This window comes from Carya illinoinensis, chromosome 7 (genome assembly GCF_018687715.1).
Source record: "Carya illinoinensis cultivar Pawnee chromosome 7, C.illinoinensisPawnee_v1, whole genome shotgun sequence".
NCBI lineage: Eukaryota > Viridiplantae > Streptophyta > Magnoliopsida > Fagales > Juglandaceae > Carya > Carya illinoinensis.
The window spans coordinates 4734599-4759095 of NC_056758.1; the positions used below are offsets into that span (position 1 = coordinate 4734599).

The 24497-nt window shown below is 39.7% G+C and overlaps 3 protein-coding genes and 1 long non-coding RNA gene across 8 annotated transcripts; 1 reads left to right on the plus strand and 3 right to left on the minus strand.

The window, feature by feature from the left end:
- Positions 1–213: 213 nt before the first annotated feature.
- LOC122314732 (probable L-cysteine desulfhydrase, chloroplastic) lies at positions 214–13129 on the minus strand. 2 transcript variants are annotated; one of them, XM_043130296.1, is made up of 2 exons: positions 11614–13129; positions 214–509 (listed from the first exon to the last, which is right to left on the minus strand). In XM_043130296.1, exon 1 carries the CDS (start codon positions 13082–13084, stop codon positions 11618–11620), a length of 1467 nt encoding a protein of 488 aa, XP_042986230.1. In that variant the 5' UTR covers positions 13085–13129; the 3' UTR covers positions 214–509; positions 11614–11617. The 2 variants fall into 2 exon arrangements, with proteins under 2 accessions (XP_042986230.1, XP_042986229.1); XM_043130295.1 differs by lacking the exon at positions 214–509 and adding an exon at positions 2663–2722.
- Positions 13130–17109: 3980 nt separating this feature from the next.
- Positions 17110–19006, plus strand: LOC122317429. Its single transcript, XR_006244465.1, has 5 exons — positions 17110–17245; positions 17353–17723; positions 18328–18418; positions 18509–18635; positions 18729–19006. It is a non-coding gene; the product is annotated as an uncharacterized LOC122317429 (long non-coding RNA).
- A 31-nt stretch (positions 19007–19037) lies between these two features.
- LOC122317427 (phosphate transporter PHO1 homolog 10-like) lies at positions 19038–21614 on the minus strand. Of its 3 annotated transcripts, none has more exons than XR_006244463.1 (2): positions 20681–21614; positions 19038–19669 (listed from the first exon to the last, which is right to left on the minus strand). XR_006244463.1 is itself a non-coding variant. In XM_043134522.1 (2 exons), the coding sequence occupies exons 1-2, from the start codon at positions 20777–20779 to the stop codon at positions 19136–19138; spliced, it is 384 nt and encodes a 127-aa protein (XP_042990456.1). In that variant the 5' UTR covers positions 20780–21039; the 3' UTR covers positions 19038–19135. The 3 variants fall into 3 exon arrangements, 1 of the variants encoding a protein (XP_042990456.1); XR_006244464.1 differs by having other exon boundaries at positions 19038–19745; XM_043134522.1 differs by having other exon boundaries at positions 19038–19420; positions 20681–21039.
- Positions 21615–21852: 238 nt separating this feature from the next.
- LOC122317428 lies at positions 21853–23749 on the minus strand. 2 transcript variants are annotated; one of them, XM_043134523.1, is made up of 3 exons: positions 23592–23749; positions 22993–23151; positions 21853–22162 (listed from the first exon to the last, which is right to left on the minus strand). In XM_043134523.1, the coding sequence occupies exons 2-3, from the start codon at positions 23138–23140 to the stop codon at positions 22020–22022; spliced, it is 291 nt and encodes a 96-aa protein (XP_042990457.1). In that variant the 5' UTR covers positions 23141–23151; positions 23592–23749; the 3' UTR covers positions 21853–22019. The 2 variants fall into 2 exon arrangements, with proteins under 2 accessions (XP_042990457.1, XP_042990458.1); XM_043134524.1 differs by lacking the exon at positions 23592–23749 and adding an exon at positions 23281–23570.
- Positions 23750–24497: the final 748 nt, after the last annotated feature.

Here is a 24497-nt window from a genome sequence, read left to right on the forward strand (position 1 = left end):
TATTTTATTAAAAAAAAATTATATTCAAATCAAAATGACTTTCAAAATATATATATATATATATATATAAACTAAAACTCCAAATTCTTTTCGACCATTTTGTGTTTATAATTTTAATTTTTTTTAATAAATCAGGTGCGATTACCCAGATTATGTCACTCATTGTAAATTTTGGATGGTGAAATAGCATTATTAGTTGAGAAAGACAACATCACTGCATACATTTCCCTGAGTTAATATTTTATGCAGTGTGGATGTCTAATGTCCATGACTAGTTAAACTAAACCCTTTTAACTTATTCTTGCCAAATAGAACTTTTTCTCCGTCGAGTCTCATCCACGATTGACTGAACTACAAGTTATTTTCCCCTAGTCAAATGCTGCTTATTAGTCTGCAAAAGAGTCAAATGCTTGTGCTTTTGCATTGGGGAGATGGTGGTTTACGATTGTGAAAGCAAGAACTTTAGTGTAAAGTCACGAGTTTTCAGCGCCCAACGCTTTTCCTGGGCCCTGGCAAGAGTAAAAGTCAACTCCTGAGTTCAAATGTTAAAGAGCATCCAAATGTCAAGTAGTCAGAAAACATATACAAGTAGCTCTTACAGCCCAACACACACACACACACATATATAAACATCTCTACTAGGAACTCAAATCACAAAACCTAACTGTTTTTGCTCTCCATTACATTTGACTACAAAAGCAACAAATACTAATTTTCTTAGCTGACAACGGTACTGAGGATTTACTTGTTACATTCACAACATTAAAAAGAAGTTTCAATCTCAGTTGGCAGTCTTCAAACGGCACAAGGTTGTTCAAAAGGGAACAGAAACGTATGCTAGTATTTAAATTAAGAACAGCAAAACAGACAGACACCAATGGCACAACTTAGTTAAGAGTTTTTAGACTTAAAAAGCATTCTAGGAAAAACCATTTGGAAAGATACTAGTAACTAACTTTTCTTGCCAGGGAGAAGGATAAATTAGTTTGCCTAAAATGATAAATGAGTTTTCAGACTTAGAAAAAGATACGGTGACATCAAAGTCTAAGAGCATGTTGGAAAGATATTAGTAAAGGCTGTAAAGCAAAGCTAAATGACAAACAACACTTGCCATTTGAAACAGGGGCAGTGACCATGTTAAAAAGATGTTTTTCTTCTTGTTCAGCAGCAATCAATCCATAGTGTTTTCAGGAAGGCAGGGATTGAAATAATATTTGAAATATGCAAGAAAAAATAGAACAAGTAATATCACTCCATGCAATCCTTGATATTTGAAATAACAAATAATGTCTAATTCTACATTACGAGAATGGTGCTTACAGGTGTTACAGTATCACCGCTTATCATCACTGTTGGGTTCAAATTTAATCAAGGTAATATTTTTATGAGAAAATATAATTAATGATTTTTTATAAGTAAATTTAATTTTTTTTATTGGCACCGGGGTGTCCAAGAACAAAGTCTTAACTAATCTCAAGGGTGCACAGACCCTTGATAACAAGTGCTCCTTGGATAAATCAAGAAGAAATTTTCTCTGTAAAATGGCCCATAGAAGTTGTTTGTACCTAAGAGGATTCAAACCTTAGACATGGAAGGAGTATACCACCGAGACCAAGACCCTTACATATTTAATTAAGGTAAGTATACACATTTTCCGAACATCATTGAAAAAACTGTACTAACTTGAATTCCTTATACAAACAGTGTAAAGTTTTGTACCTGATACGGGCCACCTGAAGAAATATTTGTATGAGGGGGTTCGTTTTTCCATGACATAACAATGAATTAACTAGATAAAATGCACAAGTAAATCTATAGTAATAAAATTTGTTTAAGGGTATATATCTCGTTGCTAGGAGGCAAGGTAGAGAATAAGTAGTGTTGTGGAGGGTCCAGGAATTTGAAGGAGCCCATGAAGATTTTTTAAATATGGAGAGTAAGAAAATATTCAATAGAAGAATATGGTGGAGAAGGATAAATGAGTTTGCTTAAAAAGAAGGCGAAGTCAAACAGGTGTGCTGCAATAGCAGCATAATCACTTAAATCTCAAAAAATAGCCTTTGTAGTTTATACATTCTTCACATACCTGGAAAGGGAAAAACAATATGCTCATTCCAAAAATAAATAAATAAATAAAATGACTCAATTTTCAATTAAACAACAAAATTAAATGCATATTTTAATGCTATTGCTTTTTGACAGCCCTTATCTGCTACTTCTATGAGAACATTATGAATGCTTTCTTTAGCTCTGGTGGTACAGTTCTACGTGTAATGGGCATACCTGAGGACTGATATTTTCAGGTTTAACAGATGGGTCGGAATCGTTTATAGATGACAAGACAAACCTATCATCTACGTAGTTTCAAATTAACACATACAAACTCTGCATTCATGTGACGCCCCCAAATCCCCACGCCCGAACACGGGAAAATTGAGACGTCCGGATGGTGACAACCCGGGTCACCATCCCATCGACGGGAGCCGAGTGTGTGCAAGGCAACAGACGTGTACAGAGAAAACACGCAGCGGATAATGAAAGTCATAACTAAGTACCAGAATTTTTCTTAACGTAATACAAGTTGTTTAAAACATACATAGATGAAATATTACAAAACACAAATACAGTTTTAACAAATATAAAAGATAGCATCAGCAACCCGGCAGAGCCGTGTCCTCGGGCTCAGCCTCCTCCTCTTCGTCCTCTAACTCTGCACCAAAAGCTACGGAACCACGAATGGTACCGCAGGTAAGTAAAACCCAAACACTACCAGATAAAAACACATAAAACTCAAACAAGATGCATGAAACATGCCCAATGCACAAAGCCCATAAAACACAAGTTTTCCACACACGCCAAAAACCCATTTGGCCCAAAACATATCCTTTCCAAAAAACACGCCAAAAGTCACATTTGGCCGCCAAAAGTCCATTTGGCCGCCAAAAGTCCATTTGGCCCAATATCTCGCCAGAAGTCCATCTGGCCCAATATCTCGCTAGAAGTCCATTCGGCCCACGCCAAAAGTCCCATTTGGCCTCATAAACCATTATCCAATTTTTAACCGTATGCACCATGACCTCCCCTAGGGGTCATCCGCACACCCTGGCTCCAGTGTCACACCGTAGAGTACCACCACGCATGTGACACCTAACGAGCGATGCCCAGTTCCGCGCCCCGCGCGTGCGTAGCCAAGCATCCTCTAGCCCTCGCCAACGAAGGGCCACGGAGTCGGTGAGTAGGGCGATGCCCGGTTCCGCGCCCGGCGCGTTCGTAGCCAAGCATCCCCTAGCCCCGCTTCCGTCATCTCTCTTGACAACTCAGGGGACATCACTCAGTTTATTCCGCTCCCGAGTGACCAGAGGAGCTCCACCGAGATAATAACCCATCCCGGCTTGGGCTCGTGATACACACGCACCCGTAAAACCACTCACGCCAATACTCAGGCTTTTCACACATAAACAAAAACACACGTGCATGCACCATGAAATGCCATATCAATGCATAATAAAATAACCAACCAACATAAATCAATTAAACAGACAACTCCGTCCTCCATCCATCAGACCCCCGAAACTCCTCGGATTCAGTCCGGAATCAACAACCAACAACAGTAAATAATTGAATGAGCAATATATATTAAAATCTGAAAATAGGGTTTGGAAAATACTTACAGCGCTATACGGCAATTTTAGAAAACAAGCGGCGTTACAAACGGCGGAAAAACAGCAACGTCACAGTGAAAATTCACTGTGGCCGTGGGTTTGAAAAACCCACTTTTGAACGGGGACAAACTAGGACACGAGATTGCTAGGGAATGGTCTAGGGATGGTTGTGAAGCTATTGGAAGTGGCGAACGGCCGTGGGTGGCGGCGGAATGGCCGGATTACCCAAAACGAAAACTAAGCTCGTAGGAGCTGTTCCGGTGGTCGTTGGAGGCCGGAAATAGGTGGGTTAGGACGGCAAGGAGTCGGTGATGAAGTGGTGAAAAAATGGTGGCCGGAGGTGGAGCGACGGCGGCGGATCGGAGCAAAATCCGTGCGCCCTTCTTGGAGCTTTTCCGGCCAAACGGCCGGCCAGTTGGGGATGGGTTTTGGAGGGGTGGTGCACCGGAGGGAGAGGAAGAGAATGGGACCGGTGGGAGGCCGAACGGTGGCCGGACGGCGGCGGTAGGGGCTGGAGAAGAGGACGCCGGCGTGAGGGAGAGGGAGGAGAGAGAGAGAGCTCGGGGGGTCCGGATCGGGGAGAGAGAAAGAAAAAAAGAAAAAGAAGAAAAAAGAAAAAGAAAAAAGAAAAGAAGGGAAAAAGAAAAAGAAAAAAGAGAAAAAAGGAAAAAAAGATGTGAAAAGAGATGAGGTCCAGTCCTCACTCCGGGAAAACGAAACAAACCGCCAAAAAAATTAAAACTACAAAACAACTAAAAGAAATAAAACACAACCTCAAATAAATTAAATTAAATAAAAAACAAATTTTAAAACGCAAATAAATTAAAATAAATAACCGATATATTAATTAAAATAAAAACAATTATTTCAGCGAAAATACACTTAAAAACGGGTCATCACATCCTCCCCTCCTTAAAAACAATTTCGTCCTCGAAATTGCAAATCAACCACCAACTTAAAGCAAGCCACATAAACGCTCATAATCCAACTGAGATCAAGATTAAAATACATACCTTCATCATTCGAACAAATACGGGTACTGCTCCCTCATGTCCGCTGCTTGCTTCCAAGAGAAGTCTTGAGCTAACGGATCTCCCCAAGCCACTTTAACTAAAGGTATCGTCTTGGACCTCAACTGTTGCTCCTTCCAATCCAAAATCTGCGACGGAACAATTTCGTAAGTGAGATCTGGTTGCAACTGAATACCTGCTGGGTCGATGAAACGTGGCTCTTGCTGTCCAAAGCTCTTCTTCAGGGATGATACGTGGAAGACATCATGAACATCCCCAAAATAATCTGGCAAAGCAACCCTATAGGCGACGGACCCTACTCTCTCCAGAATCTGAAAATGGCCGACGTACCTCGGATCTAGTTTTCTCTTCTTACCAAAACGCTTAACACCTCTCATGGGAGAGACTTTAAGATAAACCCAGTCACCAACTTCAAATGACAATTCTCTCCTCCTGGTATCAGCGTAGCTTTTCTGGCGACTCTGAGCTGCCGCCATTTTATCTCTGATGATCCGGACTTGGCTTTGCATTTCTTGAATTATTTCGGGTCCAATTACCCTACTCTCCCCAACTTCATCCCAACACAAGGGCGACCTACACTTTCTCCCATAAAGAGCTTCATAGGGAGCCATCTGAATGGTCGCATGGTAGCTGTTATTGTAGGCAAACTTAATGAGCGGCAAATGATTTTCCCAACTCCCTTGGAATTCCATGACACATGCTCGCAGCATGTCTTCCAGGGTCTGTATGGTGCGCTCTGACTGGCCGTTTGTCTGCGGGTGATAAGCAATGCTGAACTTCAACTTAGTACCCAAAGCTGCCTGCAAACTCTTCCAGAATTGCGATGTGAACCTCGGGTCTCGATCCGACACTATACTCTTTGGTATGCCATTTAGCCGCACTATCTCCTTAACATACAAACGGGTCAACTTACCCAAAGAGTCGGTGTTATTAACAGGCAGAAAATGAGCGCTCTTCGTTAACCGGTCCATAATCACCCAAACAGAATTCTTTCCATTAGGTGTTCTCGGCAAACCCACTACGAAGTCCATCGTGATGTCATCCCACTTCCACTCAGGAATAGGGAGGGGTTGGAGCATACCTGCAGGTCTCTGATGCTCGGCCTTTATCTGACGGCACGTGTGGCATTTCTCCACATATAAGGCAACGTCCTTCTTCATTCCATCCCACCAGTAAGTTTTTTTCAAGTCTCGATACATCTTTGTACTGCCGGGATGAACTGAATACGGGGCCGCATGAGCTTCCGCCATGATCCGTTCTTTGAAATTTGAGTCCTTTGGGACCACTCTGCGATCTCGGAACCGAAGTATCCCATCACTATCCATGCTATAGTGCAACGGCCCTCGAGATTTTCGGACTCTTTTCCTGATGTTCAGCAGCTTCGGATCCTTTCTTTGGAGAGCTTTCAATTCTTCAAAGTCAGTTACCCGAATATCAAGAACTGAAGACAAAATCTCTACTTGCTGCGAACTCTCTATAAGGAGCCTTCTCATCCCATAAAGTAACGAATCCATTTCTGACGGTTCGGCTTCATCTTCCAAATGTGACTTCCGGCTCAAAGCATCAGCAACTATATTAGCCTTCCCCGAGTGGTACTTGATCTCACACTGATAGTCACTGATTAGCTGCAGCCATCGCCTCTGCCTCATATTCAGATTTTTCTGGGAAAACAAATGCTTCAAGCTCTTATGATCAGTAAATACCTCACAAGCTTCCCCATACAAGAAATGCCGCCAGATCTTGAGTGCAAAAACAATCGCAGCCAATTCTAGATCATGCGTCGGATAATTTTTCTCATGGTCCTTAAGCTGACGAGATGCATAGGCTACAACCCGTCCTTCCTGCATAAGGACACAACCCAAACCAAACTTAGACGCATCACTGAAGACTACGAATGGCTTATGTGGTTCTGGGAGTGCTAACATTGGTGCCGTTGTCAACCTGTTCTTCAATTCCTGGAAGCTTCTCTCACACTTCTCTGACCACACAAATTCTGTATTCTTCCGAGTCAAAGCTGTGAGAGGTTCGGAGAGGCGAGCAAAACCCTCTACAAACCTTCGGTAGTAACCGGCGAGACCCAAGAAACTCCTGATCTCGCGTACTGTAGTTGGGCGTGGCCATGACAAAATGGCTTCTACCTTACTAGGATCAACTGCCACTCCGCCCCGGGAAATTACATGCCCAAGAAATTTAACTTCTTCCAACCAGAACTCACACTTGCTGAGCTTGGCGTATAGCTGGTGTTCTCTCAATCTCTCTAGTACCAGGCTAAGATGATACACATGCTCTTCAACATCTCGGGAATAAATCAGTATATCATCAATAAATACTACCACAAAGGAATCCAGGTAAGGTTGAAACACCCTATTCATCAAATCCATGAACGCTGCAGGGGCATTAGCTAACCCAAACGGCATCACCTTAAATTCATAATGCCCATACCTCGACCTGAAAGCAGTTTTAGGCACATCCTGGTCTCTGATTCTCAGCTGGTAGTATCCCGACCTCAGATCAATCTTAGAGAACACGGCTGCTCCTTGAAGCTGGTCAAACAAATCATCAATCCGCGGGAGAGGGTATTTATTTTTTATGGTCACCTTGTTCAATTCCCGATAGTCAATGCACATACGGAGGGTTCCATCTTTCTTCTTAACAAATAAAACTGGTGCACCCCACGGCGACGTACTAGGCTGAATAAATCCCTTCTCTACCAGTTCTTGCAACTGAGTCTTCAACTCTTTCAATTCAGCCGGTGCCATGCGATAAGGAGCTTTATGCACAGGAGCCGCTCCAGGTTCCAAGTCTATAACAAACTCCATCTCCCGAACAGGAGGTAGTCCGGGCAAGTTATCCACAAATACATCGGGGAACTCTTCCACAACTGGAATGTCTGCCAAAGACTTCTTCTCAGACGGCGTGGACACCATCTGCACCAAGAATGCATCCGCTCCCCATGTAATCTCTCGTCTTGCCTGAATCGCCGATATAGTTATCGGTTTCTCCTTTAATCTACTCCCCACAAATTCCAGACAATCACCATCTGGAAGCTGAAAGCTAATTATCCGACTTCTGCAATTAATACTCGCAGAATATCGGTATAGCCAATCCATTCCGAGGATAATATCAAAACCCAACAGCTTGAACACCACCAAATCCGCATCCAAGAATCTTCCCTCAAAATTTAACGGGCATCCCAAAGCAACCTTAGAACACCACACCATCTCGCCATCGGGTAGCGCCACTACCAAGTTACACACCCGAGCAAACGTGGAAGACACAAACGATCGTGAAGCACCGGAATCAAACAAAGTACAAGCATAAAACTCATACAAACGGACTCTTCCTGTGATTACTCCAGCATCATGGGTCGCTGGTGCCTCATCATCCACCTCTCCGGGTGTGACAGCATAAACCCGGGCTTGCACTGCTTGTCTCGGGTTGGTTCTTCCACCGTGTCTACCTCCACGGCTTCCTTGAACTCTGACGGGGCAATCCCGAGCAATATGTCCCACTTGGCCGCACCGATAACACTGGGGTCCGCTACTCGTCGGACACTCGCCCTCATGAGCTCTATTACAAACTCCACAAACAGGCATACGTCCTCCCATGAGAACACTTGAGGATGCTTGAGGTCGAGTTCCGGTCCGCTGAACAAACTTCTGAGGCGAACCCGAGCTGCTTCCTTCACTAGAAAAACTCCGTCTCTTTTGCCCTGGAGGGGAGCCCATACTCAGATTATTTTCCCGCTCTATAAGGGTGGCCACATCCACTAACTCCTGAAAAGTGGATATCCGATGGCTGACCACCATACGGTGTATGTCATGACGCAGCCCCTCCTGGAAACGATCTGCTCGCATCTCCTCAGTGGCGACAAGGTGAGGAGCAAACCGCTCAAGTTCTATGAACCTCCGGGCGTACAGCTCCACTGTCGCGCCCCCTTGGACCAGATTGGAGAACTCTCTTGCCTTTTGCTTCCTTACCGATGCGGGAAAGAAGCGGTCATTGAACTCCTTCTTGAAACGCTGTCAGGTCACCGCAGCGAAAGATCCCAGTTCAGATTCCAACAGCACTCTCTTGGTATCCCACCAATCAGAAGCGGTACCTTGCAAGAGGTAGCTAGCGTAAAGTACTTGCTGTGCCTCAGTGCACCCACACACCTCAAAAGTCTTCTCCAGATCTTTGATTCATTTTCCAGCCTGAATTGGATCCTCATTTCCAGTGAAGTGTGGAGTCCGATGCGCTAGGAAGCGCTCATAGGTGCATCCGGCTTGCATCATGCTGCTGGACCCTCCTGGATACATCCAAGGCCCTCCCTGATATGGCCAAGGACCTCCTGGTTGTGGCCAATACCCTCCTTGTTGCAGACAAGGTTCTCCCTGGTCCCCCCATATTCCTGTCACAACACTACTCTTGACCCTCCTTTAAGAAAACAAATAAAACCATCAAAACAAAACAGCACTACACAGCAAGAAACGAAAGAAACCAGCATGCCAAAACATAACTAAATAAATAAAAACAAACAAACAAGCTCACACAAATAAAACAAATAAAACAACTATACTTAACATAATTTTCAAAAACACAACTTTAAAAACATTCTGGTACTACCTACGGGACATGTGGTTTTACCCAGAGCCAAACCGCTCTGATACCACCTGTGACGCCCCCAAATCCCCACGCCCGAACACGGGGAAATTGATACGTCCGGATGGTGACAACCCGGGTCACCATCCCATCGACGGGTGCCGAGTGTGTGCAAGGCAACAGACGTGTACAGAGAAAACACGCAGCGGATAACGAAAGTCATAACTAAGTACCAGAATTTTTCTTAACGTAATATAAGCTGTTTAAAACATACATAGATGAAATATTACAAAACACAAATACAGTTTTAACAAATATAAAAGATAGCATCAGCAACCCGGCGGAGCCGCGTCCTCGGGCTCAGCCTCTTCCTCTTCGTCCTCTAACTCTGTACCAAAAGCTACGGAACCACGAATGGTACCGCAGGTAAGTAAAACCCAAACACTACCAGATAAAAACACATAAAACTCAAACAAGATGTATGAAACATGCCCAATGCACAAAGCCCATAAAACACAAGTTTTCCACACACGCCAAAAACCCATTTGGCCCAAAACATATCATTTCCGAAAAACACGCCAAAAGTCACATTTGGCCGCCAAAAGTCCATTTGGCCCAATATCTCGCCAGAAGTCCATCCGGCCCACGCCAAAAGTCCCATTTGGCCTCATAAACCATTATCCAATTTTTAACCGTATGCACCATGACCTCCCCTAGGGGTCATCCGCACACCCTGGCTCCAGTGTCACACCGTAGAGTACCACCACGCATGTGACACCTAACGAGCGATGCCCAGTTCCGCGCCCCACGCGTGCGTAGCCAAGCATCCTCTAGCCCTCGCCAGCGAAGGGCCACGGAGTCGGTGAGTAGGGCGATGCCCGGTTCCGCGCCCGGCGCGTTCGTAGCCAAGCATCCCCTAGCCCCGCTCCCGTCATCTCTCTCGACAACTCAGGGGACATCACTCAGTTTATTCCGCTCCCGAGTGACCAGAGGAGCTCTACCGAGATAATAACCCATCCCGGCTTGGGCTCGTGATACACACGCACCCGTAAAACCACTCACGCCAATACTCAGGCTTTTCACACATAAACAAAAACACACGTGCATGCACCATGAAATGCCATATCAATGCATAATAAAATAACCAACCAACATAAATCAATTAAACAGACAACTCCGTCCTCCATCCATCCAACCCCCGAAACTCCTCGGACTCAGTCCGGAATCAACAACCAACAACAATAAATAATTGAATGAGCAATATATATTAAAATCTGAAAATAGGGTTTGGAAAATACTTACAGCGCTATACGGCAATTTTAGAAAACAAGCGGCGTTGCAAACGGCGGAAAAACAGCAACGTCACAGTGAAAATTCACTGTGGCCGTGGGTTTGAAAAACCCACTTTTGAACGGGGACAAATTAGGACACGAGATTGATAGGGAATGGTCTAGGGATGGTTGTGAAGCTATTGGAAGTGGCGAACGGTCGTGGGTGGCGGCGGAATGGCCGGATTACCCAAAACGAAAACTAAGCTCGTAGGAGCTGTTCCGGTGGTCGTTGGAGGCCGGAAATGGGTGGGTTAGGACGGCAAGGAGTCGGTGATGAAGTGGTGAAGAAATGGTGGCCGGAGGTGGAGCGATGGCGGCGGATCGGAGCAAAATCCGTGCGCCCTTCTTGGAACTTTTCCGGCCAAACGGCCGGCCGGTTGGGGGTGGATTTTGGAGGGGTGGTGCACCGGAGGGAGAGGAAGAGAATGGGACCGGTGGGAGGCCGAACGGTGGCCGGACGGCGGCGGTAGGGGCTGGAGAAGAGGACGCCGGCGTGAGGGAGAGGGAGGAGAGAGAGAGAGCTCGGGGGGGTCCGGATCGGGGAGAGAGAAAGAAAAAAAGAAAAAGAAGAAAAAAGAAAAAGAAAAAAGAAAAGAAGGGAAAAAGAAAAAGAAAAAAGAGAAAAAAGGAAAAAAAGATGTGAAAAGAGATGAGATCCAGTCCTCACTCCGGGAAAACGAAACAAACCGCCAAAAAGATTAAAACCACAAAACAACTAAAAGAAATAAAACACAACTTCAAATAAATTAAATTAAATCAAAAACAAATTTTAAAACGCAAATAAATTAAAATAAATAACCGATATATTAATTAAAATAAAAACAATTATTTCAGCGAAAATACACTTAAAAGCAAGTCATCACAATTCACGCACACATCAGATAGGAGAACTAACTGTACTGTACAAAAAGCAAATGAAGTAATCACAAGGAAAGGAAGTAGTAGACTATATCAGGGGCTTTCAAGCCATCAAAAATAAAATGGATGAAAGAAAGCAAAGCATACCTCTTCAAATAGAAAGAAGATTGCAACTGAAACCATCACAAACAAGTTTGTTAATTGCATCCCTGAACTTGGTGTAATCCTCGAATTTATTGTAGACTTGATAGGAGATCCGTGCGTATCCAGTTATCACGCCAACCTCACCATCTTTTGGTGCCCGGTAGTATAGTGGCACTTCCACACCAAAATTCTCCCTCAAATGTGCCCTTAATTTTAAAGTGTCCGAATCACTTGAGATTGCCAAAGAAGCCGGCAACCCAACCATGATCATGCTTGCGCACATCTCCGGAGGACACCCGAGATTGGTCCCCCACGCTTTGGCCAACATCTGCCCCATCTCCACAGCATTATCGTGATTCATCTTCTTGATCCCTTCTATACCGCCTTCGAACCTATTAACAAAGTCCAAAACTTTTGGAACCACCAATTGTGCACTGTAGTCTCTAGTTCCAATCCAAGCACTTTCCATGGCCAACCCATTTCCATACTCGTGAGAAACAACAGGGTGATGCAAGTCCAAGCACTTGGGCGAGCTCCTACTGTACAAAAAAGCAATGGAAGGTGGGCAAAAGAACCATTTGTGCAAGTTGCTTGTATAGAAATCAGCCGCAATGTCTTGCATATCAACATCAGTACACCCAATGGCATGGGCCGCGTCCACAAAAACCTGGTCAACACCTTCTTCCCTACAAATCTTGACCAGTTCCTTCACAGGGATCACCACGCACGGCATGGAAGTGATATGATCAATCACAGCCAGCCTAATTTTCCTGCCGTTCTCTTTCCCTCTCTCTAATGCCTTTCTAAACTCATGGATAATTTCATCGTTGGAATTAACAGGAAAAGGCATTTGTACCTCGATGACGCACCCGCCGGCGCGGGTGACATATGCCTCGACGGATTTCTTGACAGCACCATAGGCGTAGTGAAGCATAATCGCGACGTCACCTTTGTCGAAACGGCCCTCGGCGAAGGCCCAGGCGATACGTTGGAGGACGATGGCGGCAGCGGTGGTGGCGTTGTCGACGATAGAGACCTCGTCTACGTGGCGGGCGTTGATGAGCTGTTTAATGACTGTCCTAGATTTAAGAATCCCCTCCTTGAGGCAGTTGAAGTAGAAGTGGTCGGGTTGGCGGAGAAATTCGAGCTGTAGGACCTGTTGGGCCTTGATAACGGAGGTCGGACAGGAACCGAAACTGCCGTTGTTGATGCGGGCGACGGACGGATCATGGTGGCAGAATTCCGATTGGATTTCAGAGGGAGTGATGAGGGAAGTGGAAGTGGAAGAAAGTTTGGGTTTTTTGGGGTGGTGGAGGATGTGGGAGTCACCGTTGAGATGGTTGGAGGCCATGGTGTGTGGGTTAAGGCATATCAGAGGGTTAGAGGAGTGTGAGCAGCAGAGGGGATGATGAAAGAGAGACAGAGAGAGAGAGAGACGGCAAAATAGGCCGGTATGAGGACAAGTAGGAGCCATGGGAGTTCCACCCAACTCTTTCTTTACTCAGTCGTTAAGAGCACTCTAGTTGGATTATCTATATTTAAAACTAAAGTCCATTTTTACTTTTAGACATAAAAATCACTTGTAATAGATTATTTATAATTAAATTTCTTAATTTTTAACTACAGTATATATAAAAATAAAATCAAATTTGATAGTTACTGATTTAGAAATAAATTTTTATTTTATTATTTTTTAATTCTCTTTCTTTTTTTATAGTTACTATTTTTTAAATTTTTATTATTTTTTAATTCATAATTTAATTAAAATATAATTACTAATTAACATATATAATAGGTAAAATAGTAAAATATGATAAAATAAAATAAAATAATAATTAAATAATTAAATAATTTTTAATTTATTAATTATTTATTACTATATAATAATTAAATAGATAAACTAATATAAAAATTTGATATAAATAGTTAAAGTCAAATTCATCTTATATTATTTTATTATTATATAATAAAAAAATAGTTATTCTAATATAGAGATTTATGTAAATAGAATAGCTAATATATGAATTTATCTTATATTCATAAAAAAATATTTATTTTATTATTATATAATAAAAAAATAATTATTCTAATATAGAAATTTATATAAATAGAATAGCTAATATATGAATTTATCTTATATTCATAAAAAAATATCTTTTACATATATATAATCTAATAACAATCTAAACGAGTCACATGACACCGTTTTGGATATACTCGGGGTATGGCAGGCACGTGGATTTTGGTGTTGCTAAGGTTACCCGTGTGTATGCTCGTTTCATGTGTTTTTAATCTCTTTTTATAGTTGGAACTGGGTGGGGTTTTACTTTTTCTATTTTCTTTTCTTATGAAATGTTTGTTTTCCCGGAAAGGTCAATGATTTTGCAATCGCATCTGTCCCATCTCTCGTTGGGGAATATTCAAAGATTTATATCCAACCTAACCCTAATTTATTTATTAATGAAATTACGTACTTACAAGACCCCACATTATAACTTATTGATGGATTTTCAAGTATTTTTGGCACCATGTTGATACATATTTTTACTCACTATAATAGGCCTAAATGATGGTTTAAATTGAAAAGAATTAAGAAATTTAGAGGTATATTCCTCATTCACAAAAGAGAACAAATGGGAGCAAAATTGTTATGAGTGAGGTGACTCTGATTTCCATTTACAATTGCAAGTTGAAAACTTGCAAGACTCCCACTGGCGTGTAAAGGGTCATGCATGTCTCCTACATATGGAGAATCTATTCTTATAATTGATGTCTACAGAAATCAAACCATCCATCTTATACAATCATACAACACAAGTTCATGACGCTTTATATTAGTTTGAAAGAAATTTACACAAAAATATGTTTATTCTTGTAGGAATCAAATTAACAGCCTATAATTTAGCATCAAGATAAGGTCGAGAATCAAGTTAAGAGATAAAGTCAAGAAAAGATAGGACAAGAGACTCAGACTTCTAAAAAGAAAGAGACCCAGACTTTTAAAAGGAAAATATTTTACAAGACAAATTGAATCCAATTACTCCAAGGAAATAGATTTCTATATCCGATATTAACAGTTGACACCGTCTGTGAAATTGATTTATTATCTACACCAAAATCGGAAGAATGACAACTCCTTGGCCCATGAGTTCTTTTTTGGAATAGAAGATAAGTTCCTCCATTCAGTCTGTTGTACAATTAACTAGACATTAACAATTCCATTAATATGTCTGTATGTAAAGTGTGGTGATCTTTGGTTGAATGAAGAGGTAAGAAACTTGGAAGGGCACGAGGAGGAGAGGGTTAAAAAGACAAAAGGAAGCTGTAGGCATCAAAACCTATAAAATAAGTCAAAAACTCCACATTAATGGACGGTATTTGTTTTAGGATGGAGATTTTGATGTTGAATGTTGCCTTCTTTTTCTTTTGTCTGCATTACAATAGCTGATATTACAATGCATGCCCAATCTCCAAACCCTATTGGCTCCTATAGTCCTCACTTACTTGGCATCTGTGAACCTCCACGTAAAGAAAGTGATAGATAATAAGGTACTTGCCTCCATGTCGATCCCTATTTTTTTCAAGTTACAAATGATGTTCGGGACGATGATGATGCAGATGGAAGAGATAACACATAAAATGAGATTTATGAAATATTCATTTTATGATAGATATTTATTCATTCTCGTGTTTGTCGCTCTGACTAGGACCTATCATTACTATTTAGGAAGAACGACACAGTTTTTACGTTGGTGCATGCAATTGTTGAAGCGCTCTTAAATGTGAAGGCACAGATCTACACTTGAAGTTGATGTTTTGGTGTCAATGTCAACGGCTAGACCTGATTTCCATGCACTTTCAATTAATTGTTACAAGGTAAGGATCAGTTCGTTAGTTAGCGTAACAACGGGTTAGGTTCAATGCATGGCCCTTCAACCAAGGAGTTCCAGCTCAGGCAGTCAACTTCGGGGTGGAGGGAGAAAGTTCCTCCCTTCTGCCCAACCCAACGACAACTCCCTTCCTCTTCTCTCTTCAACTTTCCTTGCCAACATACGCATCCTATATCATTATAATTGATTTCTCCCAAACAAAAAGAAATCAAGCCGCCTCCACCATTTCCATTTGTATGTGAAAGCTCACGCATTTTTTGCTGTGTTTGAAGATTGAAATGAGTTGTAAATCATACTATTTTATATATTTCATTTAAATAAGTTTAGCTTTTTAAAATTGAAATGCGTTTAACTTTTGGATGATGCTCCGTCCATTGCTCCTAACTCTTGTTGAAACTACCATTAAGTATAATTGGTTTTTTTTTTAATATGTATTTTTTAACACTTTTAAATAGTTTTTAAAAAAAACCAAAAAAATACAATATTATTAAAAAATAAAAAATAAAAAATTCTAGTAGTAATATCTATTGGTAAGAACCAGTGGTAATAGTATCATTTTCCTGGTGATAGTATCATTTTCCTGAATTTGTTATATTGAAATGAATGAAGTATGTTGAGATGAGTGTAACTTCTTTTATGAGAAATTAAAAAGTAGTTAGTCCTATCAATAATTAATTTGAGATGAATTGAGTTTAGTTGAACAACTAAATATAGATCTTTTGCATCTATCCCTACCTTTGCATGGTTTTGGGCACTTCCTAGGCGTCACTCCCCACCACAACCATCTTCTTTCTCTATCAACATTTTTCTACCCCCATTCCCTCCATTTTTCTTACTGTTGCTATTTTATGTCATAGTTTTCCATAGCTATTTTGTAAGTGCATAGAAGCTAGTTTCATCACCATCCTCTATCTTTTGCAACTGCGCGCACCCTATGCCATCTAATTATTTGTCAATTTTCTAGTAGCATGTTAGTGCTCTATTTTCACAAAAAGGTGGCTTTCTCTCACCTATCCCTTTCAGAGAAAGCATTGAGCGTTAACATTGGAGATTTTCAACAATTATATCTACAGCGTTAGAATTAGGGATTGTCTGGATGTTGAGATAATTTTATCCCATCTCATTTCATCACATCTAACATCCAAACAGTACTCAACATACACTTTTTAATTTTTAATTTTTTTATCTAATCATTATAACTTTTCTAAATTTTAAACAAAACATAAAAAATAATTCAACTTTTCATATCCCAAAATAAAAATAATATTTTCTAATAATATTTTAACTTTATAATATTTTTATTCAACTTTTTCTCTCTTCATTCTTAAATCCACATAAAACATTTTAATTCAAATTATTTCATTACTATTTATAAACTATTTCACAACTATTTAAAGATTTTTCCTTTCATATCATTCCCCAAACATCTCCTTAGTATACATTGTAGGATGAGAAAATCTTCTGCAGGCGTATCCTTTCTTCTCTAAAAAATGGCATCCAATGAGAATGTACCACATAGACACTCTATTTTTCAACCTTGTGGCCGCATTGTAGAGAAACTTTCCATTTTCCATCTCCCTCTCCCCCTCTCTCTTTCTACTCCCTCCCTCGATCCCAAGCCCCACCCACTCCATCCAAACACCGAAAATGCAACAAAGAGAGTCATCTTCACTCTTTTGATGATTCAGGGAAATCAAGAAGTCATCTTCAAAGTTGCTTCTGAGTTTCTGCCCATGATCATTGAGGTTTTTTTTTTTTTATCAATTTTAATTGCAGTAAAATTCAAACCAAATATCGGAAAGATGCATGTACGATGGACTAACAGTGAACTTTTTTACATTTTTACTTTCAGGTGTACAGAGCCTTGATAAATGAAATCAGTTCTATCCCAAGAGCAAAGGTGGAAAACTGGTTGTTCTTCCATATTCTTTCTAGAACCCCGCTACGTACAGGAGAATTTGCGCAGGAGAGCTGCGCAGGGATGCCTAGTCAGCGTGTAATAAAAAAATAAAAAACAAAGTGAAAAAAGAAAAAGCAAATAAAGATGAAAAAGAAACAACAGAGGGAAACTCCGAAACTTTCTCTATCGCTGTTATTCATCTCCTGCGCACAGCGTTTAGCATTTTCCAAACTGAGAACTTCCACCTCGTCGGTCATCTACGTCGGCGTTATCTCTGGTAGTTTTAAAAACTTCACCTCTGCCAGTCTTCATCATCATCAGTGGTAAGTGGCCCATTTATATAAAAGACTATTTTCATGAATTTGTTGTTTAATCAAGTGGTATGGCATTGTCGTGGGGTCGCCTTCGGTGGTTGGTGCGTAGTGAAATTTTTCCTATCAATTTAGTGAAGAGAGAGAGAAACTTTTCCCTTTGGCCGATTTGCTGAGTTTCTTTTGCCGATTTGCTGGTTTTCTTTAAAGAGAAAGGAAATGCATCCTGCCTAATTGATTTGCCTTGATACAATGAGTCGTATACACAAAGTACCAAAAAATGTATAAATCATTTAAATAATTTTGGAAATTCTAAGTTGTTCGGAAAATAACTTTTTGTTGTTGTCTTTGAGCTAACGTTTCCAACCTAGCAACTTCGTCCTTTTTCGCACCCAAAACTTTCACGACTAGAGACCACAAAACACTGGGACTCAATTAATTATCAAGAAATGTAATTAAATTCTATTATTAATTCATCTCCATATATAATGTAATGCAGTATTAAGAGTAATTCTGTTTGTGCAGAGCACCACTAATATCTAACAATTTTTGTGATAAATATGCATCAATGATGTTCCGAAGCTTCTGTTATAAAATGATTATTAATGTTCTCTAGATAGATGGATAAAGGGAAGGAGCACACATAGGAGCACGCATCTCCTATAACACTTCCTACTGCATATCCATCAACAATTCCTACAACCCAGGTATTTATCAAGTTCATTTGATTGTTTAATAATGTCTATATTTATAATACTACATCTTTGTTTCATAATCATTATTGGTTTCCATGTTAGGTGCTACCAATATCATTGTATGATGGTTTCTCAAATTATATGCATGGTTGCCATCCACCAATGACACATGTTGTTACCACCATTTGTCCCTAGTGCTGATGGCAATCCATCTACTTGGACCACACAGGTGATAAGTTTGTTCCTTAAGTTGTTCCCTTAATTTTCACCATTTTTCTAATCAATTTAAAACATGGATGTGTCTTGTGGGTGTAAACTGCAGGAAAATTTAATAGGGATGTCTTGGTGTGGATGGAACACAGCCGGATAGTGGATAATAGGGATGGAACACAGCCAGATGTTGGAGATTTTGCTTTATGGTAATAGGGATGGAACCATTGATGTATGAACCATATACCTCACTACTATCTGTAAATATATAACCCTTTCAACATTTTGGTAGTAATCACAAATCTTGCTGTTTTTTAATATTACAATTGTGTATTTTGAGGAAGCTAAACTAAATGTAATAGAAGGAAGATTATGATTCTTCAATTTGTACATATGTCCAAATCAGGTATTAATCTGTGAGTAGTTAAATCAAGAAAGTATGCCATTTGTCCCACTTAATAGTGATTTAAATCAACCTATATCCAGTGACAACAACGTTCCAAATAGTTCTATAATACACTACATTCCAAATAGTCCCTTACGTACAATATAGAAAGTTTCCATCAAGTGGGGCTTCATTTTGATCGTATCAGATACCCTTCTCAAAAGACCCCAATCTATGACAATGTCCCAATATGTGGCAATGATGGTTGCAACACCTGAACTCACTGCCATTATCTTCCAAGTCATCCCCCTTTGTAAATCATAAGTTGTCCTCATGGCAAGTGCTGCAATTATTGAGAAGTATTTCAGTCCATTATACCCATACATTGCATCTTTCTCCTCTATCAAGCGTCGAAGGCTCTAAAACATTAGAATATTGTGAGCAAAAACTGTTGCTGCAACCGTAAAAACATATATATTCAAAGGGACTAGTTCAATTCTGGCTCCGAAGCTTCTTGTTCTTTTGTCCACCTCCATATCTAAATTTGGAATACGCCAACCAATGCAAGTACAGCAATAACTGAACTGAGAAGAAAGACATCTCTATAGCCCAATTCTATTCCTTGCTCGAAGCCGATGTTACAAATTTTAGATAGTTCACAAATCGACCTGTCATGAAGAGAGGGATGAAAGCAAATGCTACAAATTTGCTTCTAATAGTAACGATCAATATCTTCCAACAGACCTAAAATAATAATAATAATAATAATAATAATAATAATAGATATAACAAGTTTAAAAGCTACATACGTATCCCTTTTCCAATTGAAGGGAGAAAGGGAACAAAGGAGAGAGAAAAAACTACCCCTCAAGATTTTACCCCCATTGAGTTCTTACATAGAAAGAATAAAAGACATGTTTTCTAAGCCCCCTTTAATAAATACATTCAGCATTGCCATTTTTTCTTTTGAGATAGAAGGCATCCATCCTACCTAATAAAATGATAACTATTTGTTCTGAGAATCATATGTTCATTTATTATTTACTTCTTCTGAAGATGATTCATCATTGTTACATGGCATTGTGTTGTATTTACTTTGTTTTATTTGATTATCGGGGTGTTTGAGAGACTTTTGTTTACCTATCGAAAAAAGAAAAAATTGAAATCATGGCTGTAATTTTTACACTGCAAGATCAAAAAAATAGAGTTCCACTCAACTGAGACTCATCGTATTTCAGCTTAAGCAAAACTTTAATTTGTCAAATCCAAACAATATCCGTCTTTTTTTTCCTTGAAATTCGAAGCAACCAACAGATGCTTTGCAAACAACTACATGGGAAGATCCCCTAACCTTAATTTCATGCCTTTTATGTTAAAATCACATGGAAGATGCCAGATTATGTCACTTTCAAGTGCAGAACATTATTATTTACAAATAATTCATATAATCTGCTTCTAGAAGATACCAGATTATGTCATTCACAGTATATGATACTAATTTCAAGCTAGAAGACTATAGTCGAGAAAACAATTTCTGTATCGGTCAACCTGGCACTAACCAAGACATACTTTCAAATTACAAAAACAGCAAAGTTCACAAAGCCTAGAAGCAGAGGTAGCGAAAATGAGTGTTATTATATTATACTGGAATGGAGATTTTTAAAGTTCATTAGAGGTACCTCAAGCTGCCGCAGTGTGTCAATGAGAAGCCACTGCTTCTGCTTAGAGTTCAAAAACCCATCACGGGGCGCGACACGAAGGAGATAGAGGAGGGACATGGAGGGGGCTAGGGTTCAGAAACCCATCCAATGTTTGTGATGAATCTTTTGAAGAGATGGATGAGGGTGAAGATGGAGGAGGGAGAGGGTGGAAATTGGGAAGGGGTGCACGAGATGAGTTTCAAAAATTGGGAAATTAAGTGAAACGGGGATGAAACGCACCGTATTAATTTCCACGTAGACAATTCGTGCGCATCCCTACGCGAACTCTCCTGCATAGAGAGTTTTCCTTTCTTTCTAATGTAAATTTACAACAGTCTACCAAAAAGTTTTTGGATGGAGCTGCGATTACCAGTTTAAAAAATCTTCCCCAAATTTCTTTCAAATGTTAGTGTGAAAATTTTTGGATGGAGCTATGATTTTTGTATTTATAAAATACAATGCGATTTTTGTAAGATCTAGATAGACATTGAATGGGTGGGCTCGATGGGAGGGAGGGAGTGGTTCCTCTCAGAGAGAGAGAGAGAGGTGATGGAGCACTCGACGGGCTGCGACAGACTGGGGACATGCGGCAGAGTGCAAGGGATAGTACCGAAGTGAATTTGTTCTCTATTTTTCTAACCTATTGGACTTTGCTATCCCCTATAATGTGATTTATAGTATTTAGATGTGGATTCCTCACGTGTCTATTTGTTATTTGTTGCCGTTAAGGGACTGAGAACGGTGTAACCGTCCAGAAGAGGGCCTCTTGTGGGATACACCTTCAATAGATGACTCAACAATCCAATCAATAAAGTGTTCATATAACCATCCTCAAGACAACCAACTAGAACCGCACCATTTAATTAGCACTTGCCAATTTATTTTAATTTCTTACACTGCATGAATTGTGGTGTTTGTTAAGAAGCCTCGCCTTTTCCACCAGTAGTAATTATCTGGATTTAAAAATATATATATATATATATTACTTGACCGCTTAAAGATGTGAGTTTGGCTATGGACTCGGCTATTTGAACTTTCATGTTTGGAAATACACGGCCGATAACGGAAGAATTTTTAATCGCGCTTTACATTGGACGTCTTTTATACCAGAATTGTATGGCAATGGTTAAATAAAAGATAACTTGCTCATGTGAGAGGAACATTTTAGGAACCTGGTCATCAAAACCTGCCAATGTGAGACAAACAGTGCACTTTTAAACAACAACATTGCATGCCAAGAACATTAATCTTATTAGTTGTCCATCTTGGCCTTCATATAAAGCTGAGAAAACATATTAAGACGAGCTTCAACCTAGCACTACTTGTTATTGTCATAAGCAGCTATGTTCTGGGGTTCACATTCAGGACTAAATAAGCGAACTAGTAAAGCGGAGGTTGAGCTGACCGATACTGCTCCACAAGTTGCCCAACGAAGACTTCTAGGAACCGTAATTCTGGGACCTGCATGAGCATAACAATCAAATGTATCATGATTTATATCAAATAAAAGAGAAAAGCACAAGGCAATATCTTTAGTGTATTTGATCTGAAAAATTGTAGCATACCATAGTAGATTAAACTTGTCAGATGGAAAGTTATGTTAGGAGATTCAGACTCATTTACGAAATCATAAATGGTCCCTTTAGTCAAGATAATAGATTCACATTGTTTGTTATTTTCTTTTACTTTGATGTCTTTGGTTGGAGCAATACTTTATACAATTTACAAGAAGTGCATAACAACTTAAGAAGGTGGGATAAGGTCCTAATGGTGATGTATTTTACTGCAAAGTTTAGAATATCCACACCAAAGTTTAGCATAAGCAAACATGATATCCACTAAAATTCCAATTGAAGATCAATCACTTATCAAAATATCAAACGTAGAGGAGACATCAAAATTTGAAAGAGAGCAATGTTAGCATCCCCAAAGAATCATTGTTATTCTAAATTGCACCTTAATTGCCAAAACTGTTGGTTTGCACCCTCTAAAATACCACCTTATGACAATGTGAACAACTGACTAAGATCCGACCCGTCATGATTGTATGTCCCATTTTTCATCTATCTATTTATCAGATCTTGATCGATGTTGCAAATCGTAGAAAATTGATATTTTAGTGGTGAATTGACAGTTATGGTCTTTTAGGATGTAACCAGAGGAGACAGTACCGAGACCCCGTTTACCACTCGTTTGGTTGCATGAGTACTTTGAAAAAATAATTGTAATTTGATGGTGCAAAATGTAGCATCCCAAAAGAATGAATAGCCAAGAGAAAACATCGTACTAACCATAATGCAATCTACAAAGAATCCAAAATGCTAATCCTCCTCCGACTGTAAAAATCCCAGCTGTTTGTCTCATCAATCTGGAACAAGGTTTTGCATCCGCCCGCATCAACTCGCCATCGGAAAACCCAAAAAATCGTCTTAATGCCATCTATCACTTTCCTGATACAACCCAAACCAGTAAATGTGCCCAAACGTAAATGTAAATTCTTTATAAAGCAAAAGCAAAACTGGCGAAAGCCCTGATGGAAAACACGCAAAAGGTTCATATGCGATTAAATATCAACTCACTTCGTTATGTTCTATATCCTTGATTCTTATATTTATTTTCACACGCACAACGGCATACATTAGAAAACTCGCCAACACTCTATGACCAACAAGCGTAGTTCAACTATACCAAACATTGAAAAGAAGATTCTGTTTCCAGTCCGGAGTAAAAAGATAATTGTTTTACTCCATGCAGCATTTTCTCAAACATTTGGAAGGCGGCCTCAGTTTGGCCGCTTTACTTAAGTGATGAGTTTCGACAAACAAACCAACTCAATAGCATATTTACAATTGGAGTAGAAACAAACCAGTGTAGACAGAAAATTTCGTACCTGGCTGGGCTTTGATTGGCAGCTTGACTTCAGAGTTCTATATCGAATTCTCAGTAGTCAGTAACAATGGCAGGATACATGCCGTATACCCGATGCTCTCTATAGCCAAGGCCCAAGTTCCAACGAAAATAAATAGGAGTGTAATAACGGGCTGGGCCTGATTTCAAAAGTTTGGTCCATATATACCGATTGATTATAAAATTTTCATGCTTTTGGGATTTTTTTTTTTTTTTTCCTTCTAAGCTCATGCTTTTGGGATTTGATACATCAATTTTAATTTCCACGAGCTATATATAAGTCTATAGTCATGTTACATATAATCACTTTTGTATATTTTTTACACATTATTAATATAATTAATTGTATTAATTTTTTTTAATAACCAATCAATCACATCAATAGAGTGCATAAAAAATATATAAAAATGACTACATATAAAATTCTATTATGTATAATTATTTTTGTATATTCTTTATGTACTTTATCGATATAACTGACTAAAATAATTATTTTATATTAAAAAAATGATACAATTAATCATATTAATATAATATATAAAGAATTTATAAAAGTGGCTGTAAACTTAATTTTTGCTCCCAAAATGTAGTAAAAACGATCCAACGGCTTTGTGGATTTAACTCTCATTGTCCGTTTCTGCCCTTTTCCCAAAAGAACCAAAGCAAATGATCAAAATAATAGCCTGTCTTCAAATAAGTCCAACCATCGGATATCATTTTACTTGGATATCTCAAGAACATTTACCATTTCTATTTTTATGTCCGGAATTCAGAGAGTACATGACATCATGATTCAGGAACTTCTTTTTTTGGTTTCAAATTTCAAAAATTGGCAGAGAAGCTTAAATTTGAAAGCCACCCCCTCCAAACCTTCACATCTTGGGGAAAC

Bases quoted from the DNA above. Each gene is read 5' to 3' on its own strand.
- LOC122314732 (XM_043130296.1), bottom strand. From the start codon at position 13,084: ATGGCTCCTACTTGTCCTCATACCGGCCTATTTTGCCGTCTCTCTCTC.
- LOC122317427 (XM_043134522.1), bottom strand. From the start codon at position 20,779: ATGTCCCTCCTCTATCTCCTTCGTGTCGCGCCCCGTGATGGGTTTTTG. The intron at 19,421-20,680 runs GTACCTCTAATG...CTAATGTTTTAG, and splicing joins ACACACTGCGGCAGCTTGAG to AGCCTTCGACGCTTGATAGA.
- LOC122317428 (XM_043134523.1), bottom strand. From the start codon at position 23,140: ATGGCATTAAGACGATTTTTTGGGTTTTCCGATGGCGAGTTGATGCGG. The intron at 22,163-22,992 runs GTTAGTACGATG...ATGCTCATGCAG, and splicing joins TCTTTGTAGATTGCATTATG to GTCCCAGAATTACGGTTCCT.